Source organism: Trematomus bernacchii, unplaced genomic scaffold (genome assembly GCF_902827165.1).
Source record: "Trematomus bernacchii unplaced genomic scaffold, fTreBer1.1, whole genome shotgun sequence".
In the NCBI taxonomy this organism is placed as follows: domain Eukaryota; kingdom Metazoa; phylum Chordata; class Actinopteri; order Perciformes; family Nototheniidae; genus Trematomus; species Trematomus bernacchii.
Window position 1 is genome coordinate 2,350,001 of NW_022987567.1, and position 24,701 is coordinate 2,374,701.

At 38.9% G+C, this 24,701-nt stretch overlaps 1 protein-coding gene across 1 annotated transcript in view; it reads left to right on the plus strand.

Moving 5' to 3' along the window:
• Nucleotides 1-5,963: 5,963 nt before the first annotated feature.
• si:ch211-127i16.2 (probable flavin-containing monoamine oxidase A) overlaps nt 5,964-24,701 on the plus strand; it is a 39,089-nt gene continuing 20,351 nt past the window's right edge. Inside the window, exons 1-8 of the mRNA XM_034125865.1 lie at nt 5,964-6,227; nt 6,358-6,445; nt 8,449-8,626; nt 9,677-9,791; nt 11,046-11,203; nt 12,499-12,588; nt 14,726-14,810; nt 21,779-21,879. Of these exons, the coding sequence (XP_033981756.1) occupies nt 6,110-6,227; nt 6,358-6,445; nt 8,449-8,626; nt 9,677-9,791; nt 11,046-11,203; nt 12,499-12,588; nt 14,726-14,810; nt 21,779-21,879 (933 nt within the window). The 5' untranslated portion in view covers nt 5,964-6,109. The remainder of the gene's footprint in view (nt 6,228-6,357; nt 6,446-8,448; nt 8,627-9,676; nt 9,792-11,045; nt 11,204-12,498; nt 12,589-14,725; nt 14,811-21,778; nt 21,880-24,701) is intronic.

Here is a 24,701-nt window from a genome sequence, read left to right on the forward strand (position 1 = left end):
GCTCTTTATAATCCTCACAACTGCCACAACTAGTAAATGATGTTAAATAAGAGTGTAATCAAGATAGGTTAAACCTATGGGAACGAGCATGAGGAAATCAGTGCTCAGGCGTAGCAGCTGAAGAACAATAGAGAGCAATCCATTGTGAAACTGGAGGAGGGACCCTGCAATTAAATAGGGTTTCTGATGATGCATCTGATGAGAACTGCTACTGAAAGCATTACATCTGCAACACAATTGTCTCTACACTCAATGATATTTGTCTGACTGCAATATTACATCCACCTTCAGCTTCATTTATTTGTATAAAAACATAGTGGCTGTACATTCTTTATTTGTTGCACGCACAATACACCACTTTAGAACCTTTCATGTGTCCGATGTCCGTGGTTTCAAATCACGACGACAAAGGGAACTCATGAGGTCTCAAGTGACGAGAAACTGGTTGTGCAGCCACAGCCACGAGCCAGCAAGGTTTCTGCACAAAAGCAAAAGGAATAGAAAAAAGGGATGGAGCTTATCTCTGTGCCAGATCTACAGGGAAACAGCCTTTTTAGATGAGAAATGGCGGGGTGTCCTTCAGTAGATAAAATGCAGAAAATGGATTAGTTGTAAAGGATAAAAGGCTCTATCTCCTGTGGAATAAAATATATGAAAAAAATTCAGGTGACCTTTTTTTTATTTTATTTCACAAGCTTTGGGCATTTCTTTCTTTAGATTAGATTGTTTACATCCAGTTTTCAGAAACATATACATGTAAATCCAGCTAATTTCCTCAATGACACCCACTTCAGAATGTTGTCTAGGGATGCATTGTACTTTGCTGGAGGAAAATGATGTGCTTTGAGAGCATTGGAACTGTCACTCATAGACCTTTAATGTGATAAAAAATAACCATTTGAACCTTTTCAGGACATCATTGTGTACTGTATGCTACCACCAAGCAGATAGACAACATACGATTAGATTACATTCAAGTGTACTGTTAATGGACAAAGAACCAGTACAATAAAACATAGGTTATGTAACACAGAACACATACGCTGTGCCCTTCGCAGGTATCCTTGGATGGATCTCTGTAATGTTCCCTCTTTGCAGTTTGCTACACTGTTATACTTTTGTTGGGATACAGTCAGTGGTGCAGCAGTCAAATAAAAATGGACCCCCAAAAACCTTAATAAAGGTAGGGTAGGTAAGAATGGAGAAACCAGCTCGAGTGCGCTAGAATTTGAAAGTACGCAGCCGAAAAAAATCTGCCCCTTCCTTCAGACTTCCTTACAGAGAACACGCACATGACCAATGAGGGCACGGGATAAGTTTGTGCACGAGATGGAAGGCTGACAGATAATATAATTGGTCTAGCTTTTTACAGCGCCACAGCTTCCACAGATGAAATATTTGTATATATTTATTGTCAAAGCATTTAATTTATTCATTGCTATCGGGATGTTAAGAGCATTCCATGGAATATAACAAAAAGTGTTTCTGAAGTGAATTACCTACCCTACCTTTAAGTGGACTCCACAAATATATATATATATTACATTTTCTTTTCACAATAGTCCTAAGATAACTTTGACAAGAAGTTATTTAGAGCTGAAGTGTGATGAACAGCAGGGTAACGGCAGGCCCTTATTTTCAGGTTTTTCTGTGTCTATGTCTGCTCTGATTGGTCTGCTGGCGGGCTCTGTTGTGATTGGTCAACCGCCTAGATGTCTTGCCCAGTAGCCTATCACGTACAATGTGTGAGGAGCGCTAGCCAACAGAAATGTGAGTGCTACTTAGTGATGTCACTGTGTTACAGTAGTATACAAAGTCCAATTGAGGCGTTTCAGGCACAGTGGCGAGCAGTGACTTTTATACCTCCTCCTGTCCTTTTGGATGAAGTACTTGATGGCGGGGTCATGCAGCTGATCCTTTGCCACTCCAATTTATCATTGTAACTCAATCTTGAAAATGACTCGGTTAATAATTTCGCAACGATGTAATCACTATCACTGACATGAGCCATCATGAACAAACTTATGCTAATCATAAACCTATCGATTAGATTTATGATTAGAAAATTATAAAAGTAGGGTAGACATGTGGATATTATCCGGCTGAACAAATCGTGCATTTATCTAACAGGTTCGTTACACAGACCTTATTTCGAGCTATTTTCCAAAATCCTATGGAGAAATCCCATTGCTTTTTTGTCGAGGGAAGCCATGCGCAGCTTACTTCCGGGTTTTAGGACGCGTCACTGCACCACTATACCACACATGCATAAACTTCACAGCAGGCGGAACTTGTCATAAATTCCACGAAAATAAAGCCCACCCATTTAGAGATATGATTGGTCAATTGTACTGTCATTTGACATTACTCTCTCGTTGAGTTACTATAGCTGGCCCTCTGTGAATTTACAGCAGGACCACGAATCACCTCCTATCTTCACAGTGACTCGCAAAGACGAGCTTCTTTCATTTACAGGTTATATATATTGTATTTCTATTCTGATTTATTATCTAGGTTAAATCTTAATTTGGCGTTTTGTGCAGATTATTAACAAACAACTTGTATGTGTGAGAAAGCTTTTTTCTTATTTTCTTATTTTTTTTTTACAATAATAAGGTGGGGTAGGTAAGTTTGAGAAACCGGCTCGAGATACACTTTTTGTTATATTCCATGGAATGCTCTTAACATCCCGATAGCAATGAATATCTTAAGTGCTTTGACAAAAAATCCATACAAAACTGTCATCTGTGGAAGCCGTAGTACTGTAAAAAGCACGACCAATCATTTTAGCCGGCCTGGCTAAAATAACTGGATGGCCTACCTGCCTGTCAGCCTTCCATCTGTGCACAAACTTATCTCGTGCCCGCATTGGTCATGTGCGCGTTCGTGTGTGTTGGAGGAGGGGCTCTGTAAGGAAGTGGCAGATTTTTTCCGGTTGTGTATTTTCAAATTCTAGCTCACTCGAGCTGGTTTCTCCAAAATTACCTACCCCACCTTTAAGAGAGTTGGAGAGTTTGCCCGTCAGCAAGAAACTCTTTTTACATTCCTATTTGTCTTCATTGTGAGGCCTATCACCATATGATGGTGGGAATAATGTTACAGGACCAATACAAAAGAAAAATGACTCTGTCACTGTTTGGGCAAGCTTAAAAAACAATACTCCTAAACATGTATAATGAACGACTAAACAGAGACTTAGGCCCAATCCCAAACCACGCCCTACACCCTACCCCTACACACTACCCCTCCGTTTGCGCGTTCGCGTGGAGGGTCCGCCACATTAAGTGCTGTTCCAAACCAACGAGTGTGGAGAGGTGTGGAGGGGGAGTGGGTTATCAAGCCCTCAAACAGCGAGTCTGCATCGGTGCTGACTTGAGACTGGTCTCTACCTGACCGGAGTCACGCTGTGTGTGTCCATCAGGAAACACGCTGTTTACAAACAGTTCCAGCAAACATCCACTGATAAATTGCGATGTTAACAACCTCATGATAACCTCATATGTTTTTAACTTAGGATCATACCTGTGTTTAGTCTAGAAAAAGGTAAATGTGTGCATTTTATTATAAAGTTGTGTATATTTACAGACTGTTGCAAAAACTAAGAAGCTTATAAACATCAGGTTTAAAACTAAAAGAGCTTTACAAAAAAGTAACACAATGAAAGATGTTTGGAGTTTTATTTGAGTTCTTAATTTACATTTTTTGTCAAAGAGATGCTGATTTGAGACCGTTGTTACAAACAGTTACGGCATTTCCTGTTTCTGCCGGAGAGAGGGGAGGCCGTCCCAAAGCTTGCCGCTGTATTTACTCCCTCCATCTGACAGGAGGGAGCCTCGTTGAGCTGCGAGTATGGCTACAGACGGAGTTCACTCCGTCACGGAGGGGTAGGGTCGAGGGAGTGGTTTGGGATTGGGCCTAAGTCATTTGGGTCTGTGTAACCATTATGCAACACCAGATTTTGGCCTAAGTATTTTTACAAAACATGCCAAGTTTGGCTTCCCTGGGATTAATGTTTCTTGAGCTAGAAAATAAACAAAGACAGAAGAAAAACAGGCAATCCAAGTGAGGCCTAAAGGGACTTTCACTTCTTGGATTAATACACGAGTCCTAGAAAATAAATATATAAGACTACTTGTTCCACAAAACCTTTGTTGGCTTGCGTTTTATGCAAATGTGTTACACTATTTTATTATCCATTTTTAGAAGATAGCAAAGACAGTGAACCACTCGAATGACACCCAAGGCGGTAGTTCTTCTTTCCAATGATATGCCAAAGAATTGCAAGTAAATGCCTCCATTATACTGTACGCCTTTGTTTACTCCCATAACATAGTGACATCACCATGTAACATACTGGCGCTTCTAGTGGTTAGCGCTTCAACACATTTTACGTTATAGGCTAGGAGGCGGGACATCTCTAAGCAGTTGACTAATCACAATAGAGCCGACCAGCTAACCAATCAGAGCAGACTGGGCTCTGGTTTCAGCCAGAGGGTGAAAGGAGGTGCTGCAGCAGAGTCAGTATGTGAAAAATAAAGAGCTTTTTGAACATTAAAGCATGAACAGATGTCACAGTAGAGACACTAAATACAATTATGAAACACGACAATTAGCATAATCGGCCCCCTTTAAAACAACAACCATTTGCACTTCACACTTTTAATATATTCTATGTCCATAGGCATATTTTATTATTTTCTTTTTTTTACATATTTATTTATTTTCATTTCAATCAAACACAGATGGCAAAAAGCACAAAAGGTGGAAAAGGCTAATTATAATGTAAAACAGTTTTGTTTTTTTAATTAATAGAATAAAGTAAATTAAAGGTAAGTTAATAACAGTAGGTGATTTCATACTGTAAAAACAGACTTGGCAACATGGTTTCTCACACTTCCTCTTGCATGGTTGTTAGTTTCATATTTTTTTTGTATCTCTCTGTTGTGTCAAAACATGTTTCAGGGATTTCTTCCCATGTTTTACTTTCAATATGTTGAGTCTTTTTTCACAGAACTGCTCTCTGGTGCCATTCTGGCAACAGCTTGATATCATTTGCTGCTGATTTCCTAGTAATTACTCCACTCTGTGTACGGGTTACTAAAGGGAGATGATTGTTTTTTAAGTAAGTCCCAGTTGTTGTTGTTGGGTTATCAATTAATAAATATCCTAATTTTATACAGTGACAGAAATTGAATTTGTTTCTCTTTTCAAAACAGTGGAATCTGATGATTGGGAACATCAGACTTGTCTCGGGGCTCAAGTTGTCCAAAAAGATCCAGATTGGCCATTCAGAAAATTCAATAGAACAACCATATTCTGCTAATACACATATATTTCTAGTTAACAGAATAACTGAATTACAATCAGTGGTAAATGCATTATTTTTGACGTATTTTTTTTGTTAACAAAACCCAAGAGCTTTATACTTCTAATCCACTACAATTTGAAAGAAAATTGTGTACTTTACTGGTAGTATAACAAGTGTTTGAAGCTATCGCTTAAAATTGCGATTACATCAGTTAAAATCCAGCTTTATGATAAATATTATTCCAAAAAGGCCATTCTGCATAATGATTACTATATTAGTTTTGATACATTTTGATGCTAATACTTTTCTACTTTTACTTACGTAACATTTCGAATGCAATATTTATACTACTAACAGAGTATTTCAACAATGTGGTGTTATTACTTTCATTTAAGTAAGGCCTGTGAAGACCTGAGTACTTCTTTCACCCCTGCTTTTATCAAAACAGTACTTGCTGACTGCAGGGGGTGTGATCAAAACGCTGACCCTCTTATTGGTAGAAGTTTATTCATCCCCTGCGCCAGATTTGCCAAAAACGCACAAGACCTCCCATCTGACAGAGCCTTTACTGTTCAAATAACAAAAGCCTGTCTCTTATTACTGGAGTTTACACTGCCGACTCTCTAAAGTAGGTCAAAAGCTCAGTTGTTCCCAGTTCCAAAGTGCACTTTTTATGAGAGCAGCCCAGGCTTTGAAAGATAACCTAATTGATACGGAGAAGAAAAGGGAATACATGTTAGATTGCTGTTTCTGACTCAACAGTTTACTAACACACGTTTAGGTTGGCACTCCAGCTCGACTATGACTGCGGAAATTTGGGACGTTATTATTGTTGGCGCCGGGCTATCTGGGCTGAGTGCAGCTCATTTGCTCAGAAAAAGGAATGCCAAGTTCAGAATACTGGTACTGGAAGGAAAAGGTTTGTGGAATTGAAAGCAAATTGATGACCTGAAATGCGAGTCATTTTATACTGGATTCTTTCAGCTGTGAAATTGTTGAAAATAGGTACTGTATGCCTCTTACTAAATCATGCGTGGTATGCCATGCAGATCGGGTGGGAGGTCGCACAGTGTCCACTGAAATACCGGCAGCTAATGGAGTCGATCGCTGGGACTTTGGAGGGCAGTGGGTAGGAAGGTAAGGAAGAAAAACTGCTGGAATAACAAAGATAGGAGACATAGACATGTTAGCATGCTAGGCTAATGTAACTTTTTTAGAGTCACTTCAAGGATATCTTTTATTTGTAAAAAAGGATGTTTTTTAATTGACTAGAGCAATTTGCTAATAAGACTTTGATTTATTAGCACTTGAGATGGTGCAGAGGTCCACTGAATATGGCACACATGTACAATCATAGATTCTGGAGTGAGTTGATAGAATCAAATGGAAATAAAGTCATACTTGTTACCCTTTTTATCATATGAATAAGTGCATAGGAACTTTGAGGAAATCATCAGGGTGGACCTAATCTACAATACATGATGTAACAAATGTACTTAATGACTCAGGCTAAGTGGTGCAGCAGATAACATTATCACTGGACAATGGGGCAGCGTTGGAACCAGTCAAAGATAAATGGGTAAAAATGTATGATAGCCACTTACTGTATACCATAATTGCCCATTTTTGAGAACGTCTTAAGTAGGGTTACTTGTGAACAAAAATGTAAAAGCTGGAAATATTTGAAAATGAGTCATAGATAGATTCAAGGGCACAGTGACGAATACATGGTTTATACAATTAACTGTGAAACAAATATAATGGGGATTTGTATTGTTCAATGCTTGGAAGTTGGCATTGTAGTTTCAAGGCTTTGATGCAGTGCTGCTTATTGTATTACAAACTCTTACCGGAATTAATTTGTTCTATTTGGAAGTATTCATAAATGGATGACATGGATATGTAAGTAATGTGATTGTTGTCTTTGTTAGTTTTACACAATGATAGGTAAACAAATGATGGCTAAAGGCAACGGTGGATTAAGTACTCGTACTAATACTCTCGATGGAGTAAAAGTACGAAAGTATCAGCATCAGAATGTACTCAAAGAAGAAAAAGAAAAATTACTAATTTTGCACAATGGCCCCTTTCAGTAACATAAAGTGTCAAAGTACTATATAAGCCAAAGGTATTCAAAGTATCAGAAATACATGTACCAATTATGCAGAATCGCTCATTCAAAGTATTTTATTATTAAATAATGTTATATCATCCTGTTTTATGTACACGCATTTTGATCCCGTTATTTGTAGAGCCAATTTTAGAGACTTTATCAAATATTCAATTGATAAGTATACAAGTACTGAATTGTTTCATATGAGCATATAATGTGTTTTAGATGTAAAAAGTAAGTAGTGATAAATACATAGTGATAAAAGTACGATATTGCCTCTGAATTGCAGTGGAGTAGAAGTATAAGGTAGCATAAAGTGGAAATACTCAAGTAAAGTATAAGTACCGTACTAAGTTACTTTCCACCACTGTCAACATGTAATGGAGATCCACTCTATAAGCTATTAAGCACTACAGAGTCTGTCAATCATGGAAGGTTTGCTAACACGGCAACCTTGCTTCTCTCTAATGGTTCTTGCGTACATCAGCTGAACCTGTCTATTTTCATTATCTCATGGAACATTGTCTCCTCGCTGTTCCAGCCTGACAAACTGATGTAAAAACACTTTTATAGCAACTACCTCTACCAGTCCATCTCACAGCAGTTACATCTCTCATAAGTTTTCATAGAACAATTTATTAAACAGTTACTCGTCTAAAGTCTTGTTTGAAAGAAGGATGTTTCTGGGAAGTTTTAGTCACGATTCAGACAGTTTCTGAAAGTAACAAGCCATCAAACCTTTTTATCTAGGAGGCGTCTTGCTGGTAGGATAAAACATGCAGTCTACTCTTGGCAACCCAAATAGAAGAACATTGTTTAAGAGCACTTTGAAGACATCTTAAGAGGAAAGAGCATCTCTCAGTTGCTTCATGTCAATATTTTGGCAGGCTTTTTTTCGTTGTGCAAAGGCTCACTCAAGCAGTGTTGTGTACACTCTACTATCATAATAGATGGATAGACGTTCACATAACACCCTTAATCATGGCAAACAAATAGCATGATAAAAGTGACTTACTCTCTCTTTCAGCACTCAAACGCACATCCTGGAGCTCATAAAGGAGCTGGGCTTAGAGACCTATCCGCAATTCAGTATTGGCAAGAAGGTGCACCACATGGGGGGTCCAGGCGCCAAAGTTCGCACCTACACCAGTATCCCTACTCTGTCCCCACTGGTGCTGATGGACCTGACCCAGCTCCTGTGGAAGGTGAGGCAGCAGACGTCTGACTAGAGAGCTATCCTTTGAAAACCAAGAAATGACTGATAGGTAGCAATACAACACCACAAAATATCATACATAGTTGATAAGTGGTTAAAGTATCTATAATGTTTATATTATTACACTGCTTTGTTGAATACTCAGTTTGGTCAGTTTAGACATTTCAGAGGTTGTACATTCTCGCAAACAGACCACTGCTAAGGAGAAAAAAGGGACTATGTGCAGTCAAATCAGCATGCAGAAAAAAGTCAGGCAATTTAATGTAAGCTATAGAAGACAAACATTTTCGCCATCAGAAAAGCCGACAGGGAGATCAGGATCCTGAAGTGAAGCGGAGGATCTGAACATAACCCTTACTTAAAAAACGACCATGCATACAAATCCATTGATCTAAAAAACAAAAGAGATTATAAAAACATTACACTAACATTACATAGTCTCTATTTCAACAACAACTATACAGACCAATCAAAGTACAGATGGATAACATGTGAATACCAGCACATTTATCGGTACAACTATACAAGTCATTTCAACTAAAGATTCAAATTTCGGTCAATGTACAGTAATGTTGACAAGACTGTTCGGTCACTATCCTTTTTTGGCACCATAAACATTTTGCAGCATTATTATGAATGAATAAGTTGTATTGTATTGTAAATGTATAGGTATACAATAATATACATCAGCAGGTATACCATTACTTTTGAAGCTAATTGTTACAACACTTTATTTTTACAATCAACTTAATTGACATTAAAAATGGACGTTATAGTGGTATTTAACATTTATAATACTGGGTGCTGTGTGATTGAGGACACATGTATATTCATAGCATGACAAGTACTACAAAATGTTCTGCCCAGGATCAGTGCTGAGAGGAGCAGTGGGAGGTAGAGAATGTGGGGCACGGAGCCCTGTCAGAACCATGTTTGGCAGCCTCCGACTACTCTTGTTTTGATCAATGAGATCATTTTTGCTTCACAGTGGTAAAGCATTGTGTGTGAGTGTGTTGTATTGACTCTACTTTTTACTCAGATTGACAGATTGCTTGCCACAGTGTGCGTCCAGGATCCTTCAATGACTCCCGGTGCTGTGGAACTGGACAGTATGACTCTGCAATCGTACATTGACAAACAAGCCTGGACTACAGGTTAGGTTTAAGAGTACTTTCAAACAAAACTTACTCCATTTTGCTCTTTTGACAATGTGTCCAAGGTTGGCGAATCATGGTGAGTAACAAGGACTTTCAATTTAGTGATCATAAGCATTCATCATCTGGAAACTTTTAAAAGTTTCATTCATTATTTGTTGAAATATTCAAGAGTGGATTAAAGTTCTCATGCCATTCTTCGAGCCACGCTGGTTAGTCCATAGATACAATTAACATAACAATAAGAGTGTTAGTAATTGTAGCAATTTGATTCACCAACACATTTTTACCACTATAACAATGTGTCAGAACATAAATTCCTCACAATAAGATAATACAAATTAAAAAATATAGTACATTTACCATGATACAGAACAGTACCAAAGTACTAAAAATGCTAATTTGATAGGCTTCAACTAGTTAGTTTCATGTGAATGAATGACATAAATAATTGTGGATAACAATTTTCTGTTGATTAACTAATTGTTTCATCTCTACCTTAGAGTTATTCAGTATTTAAAGGGGACCTATCATGCAAAATGCACTTTTGTACGTCTTTTATACATGAATATGTGTCCCCGGTGTGTCAGGGAACTCACCAAGTGTCACAAAACACAACCCTCTCTCTTTTCCTCCATACCCAAATCTCTAAAAACGGGGCTGCAACGGAGCTGATTATTATTTGAATTTTTCTGACGTCAGAAAATATATAGCTCCGCCTATATGGGCAACTCTCCACCTATCAGGGGAATGAGAGACCGCTCGAAAGCGCTGGAGACGCTGTAGTACATATGCCAGGCCTGTAAGTGGCGCTGTAGTCTGCCACAAAAGCAGAATCAGCCCTTGCAAAAACAGGGCTGGAAAAGAGCAAATAGAGCGAAATGAGGCATGGCTAAAATGCATGATCTGTTTGGTATTTTGAAAAAAAAACTTCACAGACATGTTTTATATAGGTATGGCCCTACAATATATGTTTCAAATATAGCATGATAGGTCCACTTTAAATTAGTATTATTTAAGCCTAATCCATTTAAGACATCAAATTTGGGATAATTATTGAGACTGTAATTAAATATTGTTTTGATGAAATGAATGAATCCTTTCAGGTGTCTTTATGCAATGTATTTGGTTTATTCACAGGTCAATGACAGGACATTAGTTTTGACACAATGCATTGGTTAGCTAAGGTAACACTGTCATTTTGTCAGAACACTTCATTACTGCATGTGTGATTCATTCATTCCTTCCTGTCAGAACTAAAAGAGGAGATGGGACTGTGCAGCAGGTCCCTCTTTGGCATGGAGCCGTCCCAGATGTCCTTCCTCTTCTTCCTCATGTTTGCTGCAGCAGCGGGGGGGCTACTGGCTCTGCTGGAGAGCACTCCAGGTTGTGCACAAGAGCTAAAGATAAAGGTATGCAGCGTCTATCCTTCCCAAAGTGCATGTTGTTGAGTCGAGGGCTGTTGTGAGACAGGAGTTATTTTCTAGACTATCACTTCAGCCTCTCTATATATCTCGTTCAAACACTGTCCCACCATTTCTTTTTTGTCCTAGACGCACCATCGATTGGAAAAGTTTAAACACTTGGTCCTGTGGACTTGTATTGGATTTCATATTTTCTATGAGCTCCCTCAGCATGGAAGTGATGATTCCATATTGTTTTAGTTTTTTTTAAGCTATTGCTTCTGAACTTTCTCTCTCAGACTGTTGGAGTGTAAGAAAGGCTCCAGGCCATAAAGGGAAGACAAAGATAATGGCAACAATCTATAACTGCGTTTTAGAACAGTTCTGTTACTTTTTTTCTTATTAGGACATTTCGCCAATATACTGAAGGAAATATTAGCAGTCGTACTGCAAGCATGAATGGTAATGACACAGATGTGGTATATAATAATAATAATCATGATAATAATGCATTTTATTTGGAGGTGCCATTCATAACACCCAAGGTCTATTTACAATTCATAAAATATTCCAAAAAAGGTTAAAAACAGTATACACAGACAAAAACACAAGCAGGTTAAACACATAAGGGGCCCTATTATGCTTTTTTTTGGGGGGGGGGTTCCCTTTCCTGTAATGTTTAATAGGTTTGTGTGCATGTAAATGGTTTGTAAAGGCTAAAATCCCACAGTTACCCTCCCATTGGACTCCTTTGTTTACTGCCGTGACATAGTGACATCACTAACACTCTCCTCTATTTGCTAGCGCTCCAAAAACATTGTAAATGATAGTCTAAGCTGGCCAGCTAACCAATCAGAGCAGACTGGGCTCTGGTTTCAGACAGAGGGTGAAAAGAGGTGCTGCAGCACAGGCAGTATGAGAAAAATAAAAGACCTTTTTGAACATTAAAGCCTGGAAACATGTCACAGTCGAGGGGAACAAAAATAGTAACCTGACGATAAGAATAATAGGGCCCCTGTGAAGCAGCATCAGATGTGAGGAGTCTTATCAGTTAACAAATCAAGGCTAATGCAGGTACAAGTCACTGACAAATCCTCTTCGAAGCCAGTTCTGAGGTCGGCAGGTGTCTGAGGTGAAGATGCATACAAATTGGTACATATATAACTGGATTATCTGCATAGCTCTCTAGTCCCCATCATGGGTTTGTGGTTGTATTAATGAGTTTAATAAATCATTATTCTTCAGGCATTTTGCCCATTGGAGGTATCAATTGATTTTAATTAGCAGTTTCTGTGTCTCCACAGGGAGGCACCCAGCAGCTTTCTCAGTGTCTGGCAGAACGCGTCGGGTTCAAGAACGTCCGGCTGGGCTCTGCTGTGACGGCCATATGGCAGGTAGAGTACAGTAACAGCTCACTCAAGGACTGATGAGGCCCGACGCAGAGATAACAGCTTCCTCACTGAGGAACAGGCGGTCTGCTGTGAAGGCACTGGCTGTTCTGCCTCACTGTCCGCCTCATCCTCAGCTGAGAGACCGAGTGCTCCATGCATCCTAAAGTCAAGGGCTTTAACCAATTTTTAAGTTTGTGTCATTAATCAAGCAAAGATGCCGAGAATTAACTGATTGCAGGCTCTTGATACGTTTACTGATAAATCCACTATATTTTAGTTTTAGTCCTTTATTAGGATGCAATATGTAAATGAACATATGTCATCCTCTGTTTTGGGGAATTGTGAGACAAATATTTTCTGAAATGTAACTAGATAACACAAGTAGTTGATTAGCACTTAAAATGTTAATATCTTCTTTGTACTCAGTTTGATCAAAAGTGATCAAAAAATATCTTTATATTTTACACTGTTAGTTGGACAAAAAAAGCTATTACAAGAAGTCACCATGTTTTTGGAAAACTATTCATCAATAAAATGATTTGCAGTTGAATCACTTATATTAAACATAGTTAGTTGCACACGTCTATATGCAATAATATCTAGGGTAACAGGAGGCTGTAGCGTGTCCGGACATGCACTGGATGACAGCAGTGACACCCTTCACACTTTGCCAGTCTATCACAGGGCTAACACCTATTGTGTGACAAGCTAACTCACATTTTGTTCCTTGAGACTTTGAGGAAAGCTCAAGCAAATGGCAGTAGCTTCGCCATCTCTACAATTAGCAAACAGTGTCTGCTTTAAAGAGCAGTTACAGTTACAGTGGTGGGACGACATGAACTCCTGATTACAGAAGGGTTTCACTGGTCTAATGTCTTCTGAATACATTTTCCTTTTTGAATAAAGTTGTCTGGATTCGAGTCAAAAGAGATAGAAATAAAATATTTTAAACTCATAATTTTCAGCATCCAAAAATATCTAGCCGTCTCTAAAGATAATAGCTTTCAATGTTGCACAGCGACGTTCTGTTGTGAGTTTTAATTACCACCAGAGGCTTATGTTTGGTGATGAAAAACTCCAGTGAAATAAAGTAGAACATCTTTCCAACACAATGTCATTAACTATTTTTTTTAACGTTTTCATAAAATACTACAATATCTCTTTTGCTTAGCTGCAACATATTCAAATACTAAACGTTATAGAACTATGTTGAATGTATAAATATCTCAAGCCATTTTCCTTCACTTTCAGTAAATGATGAATTAACACAGTAGCTGGATTTGTGCTGTAAGGTATTTTGGCATGTCAGGAATTAATTCATAAGAAGCTCAAGGTTGAAAGGTCACCTATTATGCAAAATCCACTTTTTCATGTCTTTTCTACATCAACATGTGTCCCCTCTGTGTAAAGAGATTGTGGAAGTTTCAGGAAAAAATCTTCGCTCACTTTTTGTACTGATCCATTTCTATAAAAACCTGTCTGAAAATGAGCTGATCAGATTTTGGCCACTTTATGATGTCATAACGATTTTTTGGCTTGTGTAACCATTAGCCAATCACCAACCAAGGTACCCCCCCCCCCACCTTATCACCTGAATCTCCTCCTAGAGCACCATTGTGTTCTTTTTAACCAAATATCTCTCGGAGGGGCGTGGGGAGGGGCTCCTTATTTTCATCTAAAGTAACAGACAGAGAATCAGCACTTTTGAAACAGGGCTGAAACAGAGGGGATTATGGGATGCTGCAATGATCTGTTTGGTATTTGGAGCCAAACACTTCAGAGACATGTTTTGTATATATCTGAGACCTATAATATATTGATGAAAAACAGTATAATAGGGGACCTTTAATGAAAGGTATGCAGAAATGCTGATTTTGTTTGCCCTAAAGTGGAACAATTTAGCCAATGCAATTTAAAATATGGACAATTAAGATACTTATATATGGGGTCAGCTACTCGAAAAAGTGTACTAATTAAGTTAAATACAATTTGTGCATACCATATTAGAATAAATGTGTCCAAAATCAGTCACTCAATCACACTTACAGCTCCACCACAGCAGAGGGGATGTGATGTACTAACACATACATGCAACTTGCTTATTAAACAAAGCTGTATTTGTGTGTATGTGTTCAAACAGGATGCAGAGTGGGCCCGGGTTAGCACCACCACCAACACTTTCCTGTGCAGGGCCGTGATCGTCACCTGCCCCCCTCACTTGGCAGGTCAGCGTGCGTCTCCCACCTCTGTCCACTCGCTAAATGAAATTCTCACTGATGCAGAAGGCAAATAGCCTCCTCTCGCACTACGTCAGTCAAACGTGGCAAACTGTGCACTCATGCAGATACATCTTTGATTTTGCTAAATCTTTTCGGGCTCTGGGGTGTGGCAGTCAATTCGTTTGGAATGAAATCCACCCGAGGTCGGGCTATGGGCTGGGGAATTGCCTGGATTGAATTTTTAACCAGAGCAAAACTTTAACTTGCGGGGGCTAATGAGACATTATCGCTATGGTTGGCAGTAGAAAGTGGAAAACACGTCATTATCTCGGCAGCAGAGGGGGGGGGAATTGGACCCCTGTGGTAGAGTGTAACTGTTAGGAAGAACCGGAAAGTTTAATTGAACAAACTAATGTAGCATTTCAAAACATGCCATGTTGGAACTTGGAAGTCATTAGGGAAAATAAAAATGTGTTCACTCTTGATGCCATGTGCATACGACATCATGCGTATCAGTGAGTTGGAGAAAACTTTTCCCACCCACCGAGAAAAGACAACTTTTTTCCAGGTCAGAAAACAAATCCTACCTTCCGACTTGCTATCATCTGGAGGGCAAAACACTGGTGACTTGGAGTTGAGTTCATGTTTGCTGTTTGGCTGGTGCTTGTCACACTGGAGTCTTGCTTTTGCTAGGTTTGGAAGGGGACGAAGCGGGATCTTCAGTGGGGTTTACACTGGGCCTGTGCCTGTTTGTACTGAGCTGGCAACAGATCTGTCACTGAAAGCCTCATACACAGAGGCATGGACCATAGCCAGGATCCTTAATGAGACAGGCTTGGGAACAGTGCTGAATAATGTTGCATGGGTTGCTCAGGCTCAGATGCCACAGTGCCACTCTTTGGCCTTAAATCAGTGCAGGGAGATTGACAGGGACTTTTAAAAAAGCCAAAGTCGGGCCAGTGATTGAGACATCATCTTTCCCAAAAGGATCCGTGGTGACTTTTCCGTGTGTTTTATTTTTATTTTGTTTTTAAGATATATCTGTTGTAATTTATTGTCGTTTATTGTGATTTGTAGTAATGTGTTTTTATTACATGTACAGCACTTTGGCTCGACCAAAAATCGCTTTTAAATGTGCTATATAAATAAAACCTGATTTGATTTGATTTGATTTGAATAAGAGAGAGGATTTCTGCTTGAAGTGTGTAAACCGGAGTACTTTCCATTCAGTACGGGAGCCAAAGAGAGGCGGATTCAATTCTCAAGTCTCTTGCTTTTGAGTCAATGATTGGATGGATGAATGAACAAAGAAATACTGTCTGGGCTCCAATAGGTGCTTGGCATCAAAAGACATCCACCATTGCACACGAACGCTGGATATGAGCTGTGTGTTCCCCAATATATCACGTTTGTCCTGTTCTTGGCTCCTGGATTTATCTCCCCTTTCATCCATCCATCTTTTATAATGAGCTCCGTCAGTTTGTTTTTTCCCCTTTTTTGTAACCAATTCTCTCACTCACCTCAATGATTTATGAAGTGTTTGGTTTCACTGCAGAGATTGTTATGCATGAAACAGATTAGCTTGGAAATACGCATTTTGGCCATGTTTTGAATTTTGAAGATGTGCTTGAAGTATAGGCATATTTTAGTCGGTTCCCATGTAGATTCTTTCCAGGACTGCACAGTAAGACGAAATTAATTAAGCTTTTGGCAGTGTGCAATTGGAATAAAATGCAATTAGGCGTTCAGTCTAACATCCAGCAGTAGTTACAGAGACAGCTCTGCAGTTACTAAATTAAAATTTGGTTTCAAAGTGTTTTTTTTCACTCTCTCCTTATCCTGACAAGTTCCTGACAGAGCATGCCAACTGTCTGGCTGCGAGTGCACATATGCGTGGAATGTCTAAGGATATTTATGGCGGGTGAAGCAAAGTTGTTGATGTTGCTCGCAAACCTGACTAAAAGAGGGCATTTCGTCTGATTGCGAGTGAACTTGACAGGCAGCCAAACAACACTTTATCAGATGTTGCTATCTGTCTTCCCGTGGAGGAGGAGCTGCGTAATGACAGTGGGCTCGGGCAGTGATGAGGAAACTATTATATCTGCCACTCACCGTTTAGTCCAGAGGCTTGTTTACACTGGTGAAAAACAGGTTAGGTGATGATTTGCCAAGTGACACTGTGAGCCAGCATTCTAGGCCAGTATCTACTGTGCTGTGAATGAAACTAATGGAGCCTCATTTAGGGATTAAATGTGAAGTGGGAGCTAGAGTGATTGTGAAGATAACCAACGCAATGGGATTGTTATCTTGCTGCAGTTCAACTCTTTAGAAAGGAATAAGCTTACCGTGTGTTTTCCGCATTTCTTCTGATTAGAAATGTAGGCTATGATGGAACATTTCAACAGACTACTTTTATAAAGCGCTTTACCAGTCTTTGCAAACCCTCAAAGCAGTTTTTAAATATACATATCGCATTCACCAAATTATACAGAGGCGGAGGCTTTCATACGTAACATTCATACACATTCATGGCCGTTCCATCGGGAGACATTTGGGGTTAAATATCTTGCCCATAAACACATCAGGGTCTCTTAATGATGGCAGCTGCAGCTCTACCTCCTTAGCCACAGTCTCACCGTACATTTGGCTTGTTAATACTTAGTTTGGCAAGGACACATTTTCCAATTTCAAAAGGGCATGCCATGCTCAATAGTCTCTTCAAAAGCTCTCAGCATTTCAATAATGGAATACTGAGGAAATAACAATCTTGATATTTGAGGGTTTTTCAACAAAAAAATATTTGTTTTGTAAAACACACCTTTGACATGAAAGAATTGTGTCATCGTGTCATCCTTGACACAAACTAATTGTGTCAAGGATATCTTTAGTGGAAGAGTTGTAACCAGAGCTGGGACTAAAAACAATTTGTACTCAGTCAGGATGAGATTTTATAGTTGGTGTCTGGTGAGAACTGGATCCTAGTTGTCCAATTGGTCATGCTTCACTGACTATCAAATCTTCTTCTCAATGTATTCAGACAGTTGCATGTTCCAGTTTGTCTTAAACATGCAGAGGAAAAACCTGTGCTAGCTCTTTTTCCACCCAACTATTTATCAGAAATTGCAACGAAAAATATATAGAATCGTATTGATTGTGTCCAAATAGCAACCATTAAAAAGGATATAAATTAACAGTAAATACCTAAAACACAATTGATCAGCTCATAAGGGACCTCGTTTGGTGAGGTTTGATCAGATTTGATTGGCAGCAGTGTTGCTTTTGTAACATATTAAGAAGAAAAATGTGTTCAGCGCCTATACGTTTTCAAAAATAAAATGCATTTTTCTCTTTGTGGTCCACCAGTGACAGTACGTTTAGTTGGCCATGTATTCACAGGAGAGAAAAGCCATCCAATATTAAACTAGAGTTAAATGAATTCCTGAACTAATAAGGGAACTTTTAGCCAAAAGGGTCATCCTCCTCGAGTCTATTTTGGTCCAGAACCAAGAGCAAGAATGATTAGATTACGTCAGAGCTGCAGTGTGTGTGTGTGTGTGTGTGTGTGTGTGTGTGTGTGTGTGTGTGTGTGTGTGTCTGCTGCACCTAGCAATAGCATTCAATTTCAATAAGTGTCAAGGGTCTACGCACATAATTCAATAAAAGATCGGTGATGTACCATGTCCATAGATACAGGAATCCATCGTTACCGTGGATTAAGTGGATGGTGAATATTGCTGCCGCTTCCTGATGGCTTTACAGATGAAGCCGGTGAAGTCTATTTCCTTTATTATTCATCCCTTTGGTATTCATCTGTGGTTACAGCTTTTGTATACTTGCTAAGAGTTATGCCATACTGTAAGTGGTTCTCATATCATTGTTTGGATCAAAATGTTGACACTTTGAAGTCTAACGTGAAAGCTTTTTCACTTTTCACATGACCATTGACTCTGATGAACACCTAGCAGGAGGCTGTGCATGTCATTGCCTCTGCGTCTTCGCTTTCACAACAAGCTGTTACATCATGTGCTCTATTGGCTTTTTATGGGATGAAAGAGACGAACCAATTTCACAGTGTACACAGGAACAGCCACGAAGCAAACTTCCGCTCTGGCTAGCTTTAGTTATTGTCATACCATTAAAGTGTTTTGTCGTTGCACTGCTCTTTATAAATTGCAATCTGGAAGCAGCATCTCTGAATCGTCATCCATTTGATGTCATGTCTTGATTTGAGTGGCTTGTCATGTTTTTTACTTTCCTCATCCTTCTGACAGTCAAAGACGCTGAAAGTGCCTGTGTGCTACGGTGGAAGTTCTGAGTGAGAACGTAATGGACATTTCGAAAGCCCCTCGCTAAAGGCCCAGATGTAACTCGCGGGTCGGTGACAGGAAATTGAGAAAGCAAGGTCAACGGTGTCCTGTAGGGCATTAACAAGAAGGGGAGTGAGGGAGCATGGAAATGTCACAGGATGCTAAAAGGAGAAAGTGAGATTGAGACGGACAGAAAGATGGTGGAACAACTCGAGGAAACCACTATAGGAACGGGGGATGTGTTGAGGGTCAGGACCCAGTAGTTGTACAGATTGCTCTGGAGGCATTAGATGTGCTTGAACTTGCAGCCACTTTCCAAAGATGACACAGCGATGCTCAACGCTGCCTGATGAAATGTCAAATAAGAGTACTTCAATTCAGTCTGGTGCAGATAAGGCGTGTGTAGGAAACATTGTGTGGGAGCCCTCAGTCCTCAGACATGTCTAAACCAATGTCCTGTACTTTCATTACATTTCATCCACTATAGTCAAATTATACTTATTCCTCGAATGATTTAGGTTACTGATGATATCCAAGAGATAAATCACATCATTATAAATAAAATGGCTGATTAAATACCTAATATAGAGGTTGTAATTCAAGCAAAATGTGTCTAACTCTGGATAATAAAATTATCCAAGTGAAGTAAGATGCATCACATAACAATAATACCTTCCATTTAGTTCTTGTAGCATTAGTCTGCATATCCAAAGACCTGTCCATCAATCTGGGAGCAGGTTCTGACCCTGTGTGCTAATGGATGGTTCTGCAGAAAAGTGGTGGATTGAGCTAATTACCAACATCAACACCTCCATGTTTAATTATATTAAGCATTTTAGCATGCTTAATCTGAAGCTGATAGGAATGATTTGCAGGTAATACAAAAAAGTGCAATATATTTCACAAATAGACATTTTTAGCCGATTTGCCCTGGAGGTGAAGTCAGGGGGCGACTAAAGTAATTTCAATGTATCCTGAAGGAGACATGGTTGGCATATCAAATGTCCTGTAAATCTCTCCCACAGTTGGTTCAGATATTTTAACACTATTTTCGGCATTATAATAATAATAATAATAATACATTACATTTATAAATTATAGTGACACTAGTGTAAATTCAAATAGATTAATAAAGTTAGCAGGATTGTCAACTTGGCACCATGGACCCTAACCCTATAACCCACAGCTAAACATATCCGTCAAACTTTTTTCACTCAAAGACAAACACGAAGAGTCGGGGGATTGACAGAGCAGCAGGAATTCATATTTCAGTCTGGATCAAAGCGTTAGATCAACTTCCGAATCACTACCATGGCTTACATTTAATATGCTTCTCCTCAACCTTTTCCAAGCTAGATTTTTGGAGAATTCTGACATTTTGTCTGTTGCCAGCATCAAACAAAGTGTGTATCCCTTTTTATGTGTTGTGTGCTCGGTTCGAATGAATGCCGACATAACAACAAACTCTGGACTGATGTTGATGATTTTTCATTTTTTAAAGTGCTTCTTCCACTTCTATTGAGAGAATAAATCCTCAGTATTTATCCTGTGGCTGCTTCAAGAGCAAAGTCAAACTCTGTAGAAATTGCTAGATGCCAGAAAGAATGCATGACAATAGTCCGCCTTGTCACTGATGTCTGTTTACAGGCAGTGATGTGTCACTTTTTTATCATAAAGCCACCTTTGGAGATCAGGGTATCAGACTGATATGCTTGATCGTATTTATACAAACTGCCATTCTGTTGAACCTGTTTATTCTTGTCATCTCCTTTTATCTGTGATGCTGAGTTCCACAAAAGTGTCACAGCAGATGTGTGCACTTTAGAGTGGAGGACAGTGTATTGCACTCTAGCTTTCAAATGAGTAAGATGCTAGAAAACGTCTAATTTAGCCATCAACGCGTTTAGCAAATAATGAGGTGGAAGGCATTTCCTACTTTCAGCTTTGGTGTCAAAACAAGTCGCTTTATGGTTATGACACCACTTGACAGGTCTTAAGTCATGTGTACATTGCTGTCATTCAGACGTCTAAGCGACCATGTCAAATTAGTTTGGAGCCACTTATCATGTCAGTGATTTTCAATTTTATTGCTCTGGGCTCATCAATTTTGTTTAGCATTAAGGGCATTATTTTGAGGTTGCTGACGGGCCCTTGACAGTTTCTAAATGATGTTTCACATCTTCCACTCGGTCATTTGTTAAAAGCCTGGCTTCTGGCCAGATGTCGCTTCACTTGCCAGAGCGAGAAACGGTTTGGCTCCTTTGCATGCACGACTTACAGTACCTCCAACGGTACTGATGAAGACACTTGACTGCTCTCACATCAGTCAGATAGAGCTTTTACAGATGTAAGACACGCGATTAGTTCCCTGCAGCCCAGCCACAGCCAGAGTAGCATTAGGTCATGGGGATTTCTTTGCCATTAATGCAAGTCAATGTTTCAAGATAAAACCTTCCTGATCAATAGAGGCATTAGCTCAAGTGTTCCATCGTTCTTCACTTATTTCAATTTCCCTCTTTTATTAGGTCTCTATAAATAAAGTATTGATTTGTCTGGAATGTTATAGTGTAAAGTTAACCAGGTGAGAAGAGGGAAGATGGATTAAAGGAGACTGAAAGGAGTTTTTTGTTTTTGAGATTCATGGTGTGCTCTTGTTTTTCCCTACAGCAAAGATCCACTACCAGCCAGCCCTGCCCAGCCAGAGAGAATTCCTTACCCAGAACATGCCGGTGGGCCACATGATAAAATTCATATTAACATACCAGACGGTGAGTAACAGAAGACAAATCTAAATGTGAACATACATTTGCATAACGTTATGAGGATGCAAATTAGGCACATTCATTTTAAACAACGACTTTGTTTTTCTTAACAGTTGTTGCAGCTTTTTACATATTTTCACATATCGTTCATCCCCAAAGGGTTTTCCTCTGAACAACATGTTTTATACTTCACATCCATAAAGAGTAACATCGATTTAGATTGTTACGGTGGATTATTAAATTGGTCACACTGACACATGGGCTGTTTTGTAAATATTTTCACATAGAAAACAGCATTTGTGAGGGGTTAGAGTGCACTCGAAACAGTCAATACAATTTTTATAATAATAACAATATGCTTGTCAATTGTAACATTTCACAGCGGCTAATAGGGGCCCATTTCACCTAAGCAATTTGCAAGCAGTACTTACAAGCGAGTGCTGGCTGTGTCAAGTTTCACAATTGACTTCTGCTTGCAAATTGCAGATAAGTGTGAGTCCTGCAAGGCGTATGCATGGGTTGACACTATTGGGTGTTAATAATAATCAAAATTACCTCATTGTGCAGATTTTGCTAAATGGGTCCCTGAATTTCAATAACCCCACATAAACTCTTATCAAGTCATATGTTTCAGCTAATCAGGACCTTATAAAACACTTGAAAGTCTATCAATATCAACATTTTCTTTCGTGTGAAATTGAAAAATTCCTCCCAACAGCAGAAGTGAGTGAAAATAGTTATAAAATATTGATTTTCTTTCACCTGGTTAATAAAATAGAAAGCCTATGGAGACAGCTCTCATCTCATTTGGCACACACGGATCTACAAAAGAGCTTCTTGCATATGGAATTTAATTTGTTTATTTTTTTCCCATTCTATACTTTACAACCACAAAATTAATTAACAAAATGTGTGTTTAACTTGTTATTGGAATCAATGTGTCTAATGTAATTAACACAAAGTAATTAGTGCTTAGATCTCTGCCTTGGTTTCTTGCCAAGAGACATATGGATTCTAAACAAACAAACGCATTCGTCACAGATCTAGAATATTGTTTATTTCAGTCATTATTGGAGAGCTGCCTTAACTGCAGTTATAAATATGACGTGTTTTTTCTGCCAAAAGCGTGGCTCGTGTGTTTGGAACATGCAGTTATTTCCTATTAAAATAGCAAGGTGAAAATGAAGGGTGTGATTATTAATCAAAATCACACACTTTACAAGCCTGTTTACAATAAAGTGCCAGAATACACTTCACTGTTCACCTCTAATCTGATCGCAGACTTCCCCAATTTGAAGGATTACCCATGTTATTATCCAAAAGTTTGACATGTACAGTATATGATACGTAGCACTAATATTTATCAAAACGTATCAGTTCAACACAAATTGTAGAAGTTAACTATTTGACACAGCTATAGAATAGCTATAGAGGCAAGTTAACAAAAGCATGGATTCAATACATTGTGTTAGACATGACATTGAGGTAGCATCCATAATACCAAGACCTTGCAGCTTGCTTTATCTAAATGAAATGCAGGTGTCATTCATTTCCTTCCTATCGTACATATTCAACATAACGAGATGACGGTAAGGCAAGGCAAGACAGACAACTTTATTTATATAGCACCTTTCAACACAAGGCAATTCAAAGTGCTTTACAAAAATGAAATACATTAAGAAACATATTATAAAATGGCATTTAAAAACACTAATTTAAAAGCAAAGATAATAAAACACGAATAACAAAGGGTACATGAATTGAAGTTACAGTGCAGTGTGTATCTCACACATCTGACATGTTTAGGTCTGACTCTCAATCGTTGCTAACTTTTTAGCAGAAATAGTTTTCTATGACCTCACTTTCTTTCTACTTTCTCTTTTAACTTATCCTTTAGTTATTTCAAGTGTTTCATGCTAAACGAACCCCACTGTTGAAAATGTTAATCCGCAACCCAATATTCAGAAAATTCAACGGATCCTGGACATATTTGTGTAGCATATAAAATTAATTTGCTCCCAGACATTCATGTAGTTTGCTAGTTTTGGACCCCATCTGTAACCCCAATAGACGCTAACGTGTCACCGTATTTGAACACAAGGGGCCTTAAAATCAACCTTGAACTGTGAGTGCACCTGTCTCTATGGGGGCCTCACAACTGCTCTTGCGTTGTTTTTATTCTGAGAGTTGCACTTCAAAGTGTTTTACCGATCTAATATGCATGTCACAAAAGCTCTTTAATGACTCAGAGGAAAACACAAGGAAGTTGTGTCTCTCTGATACTCCTCCTGGAAGCGAGATCCTTTCCATCGTTGAGAGCATCACATTTTGATTTCCGTGTGTCATTCTAAGATTGATGAAATTTAGCCTCATAATCTTTTAGTCGTTGTAGGCTCTCATTTGTTGCAAAACCTTTTACACATGCATCTTAAGGTGAGAAAAAAAAGCAGCCTAATCCCTCTTCAACTCAACACAGTTAAACATAATTAGGGCTGTTTGAATACATTGATTTAACAATGAGATCAAGTCCTCCCAAAGGTATACCTTACAATCCTTTGCCCTTATGAATAATTGTAAGTATCAGTATGCTGGGTAAAGAAGGCCTTGGTATGAAGCTACTTGTAAAAGTGTTATTGAGCAGAACAAGATCCTCTGATCTGCGGGCCTGTCATCTAGGCCAAGTCCTTTAGGGTGTACTTTCAGGATCTGAAAAAAAGGTGTTCATGGTTGAAAACCCAAAAATGTTATTGACTGGAAGCAGGTCTCACATGGAAGAAGCAGGTCTCACATGGAAGAAGCAGGTCTCACATGGAAGAAGCAGGTCTCAC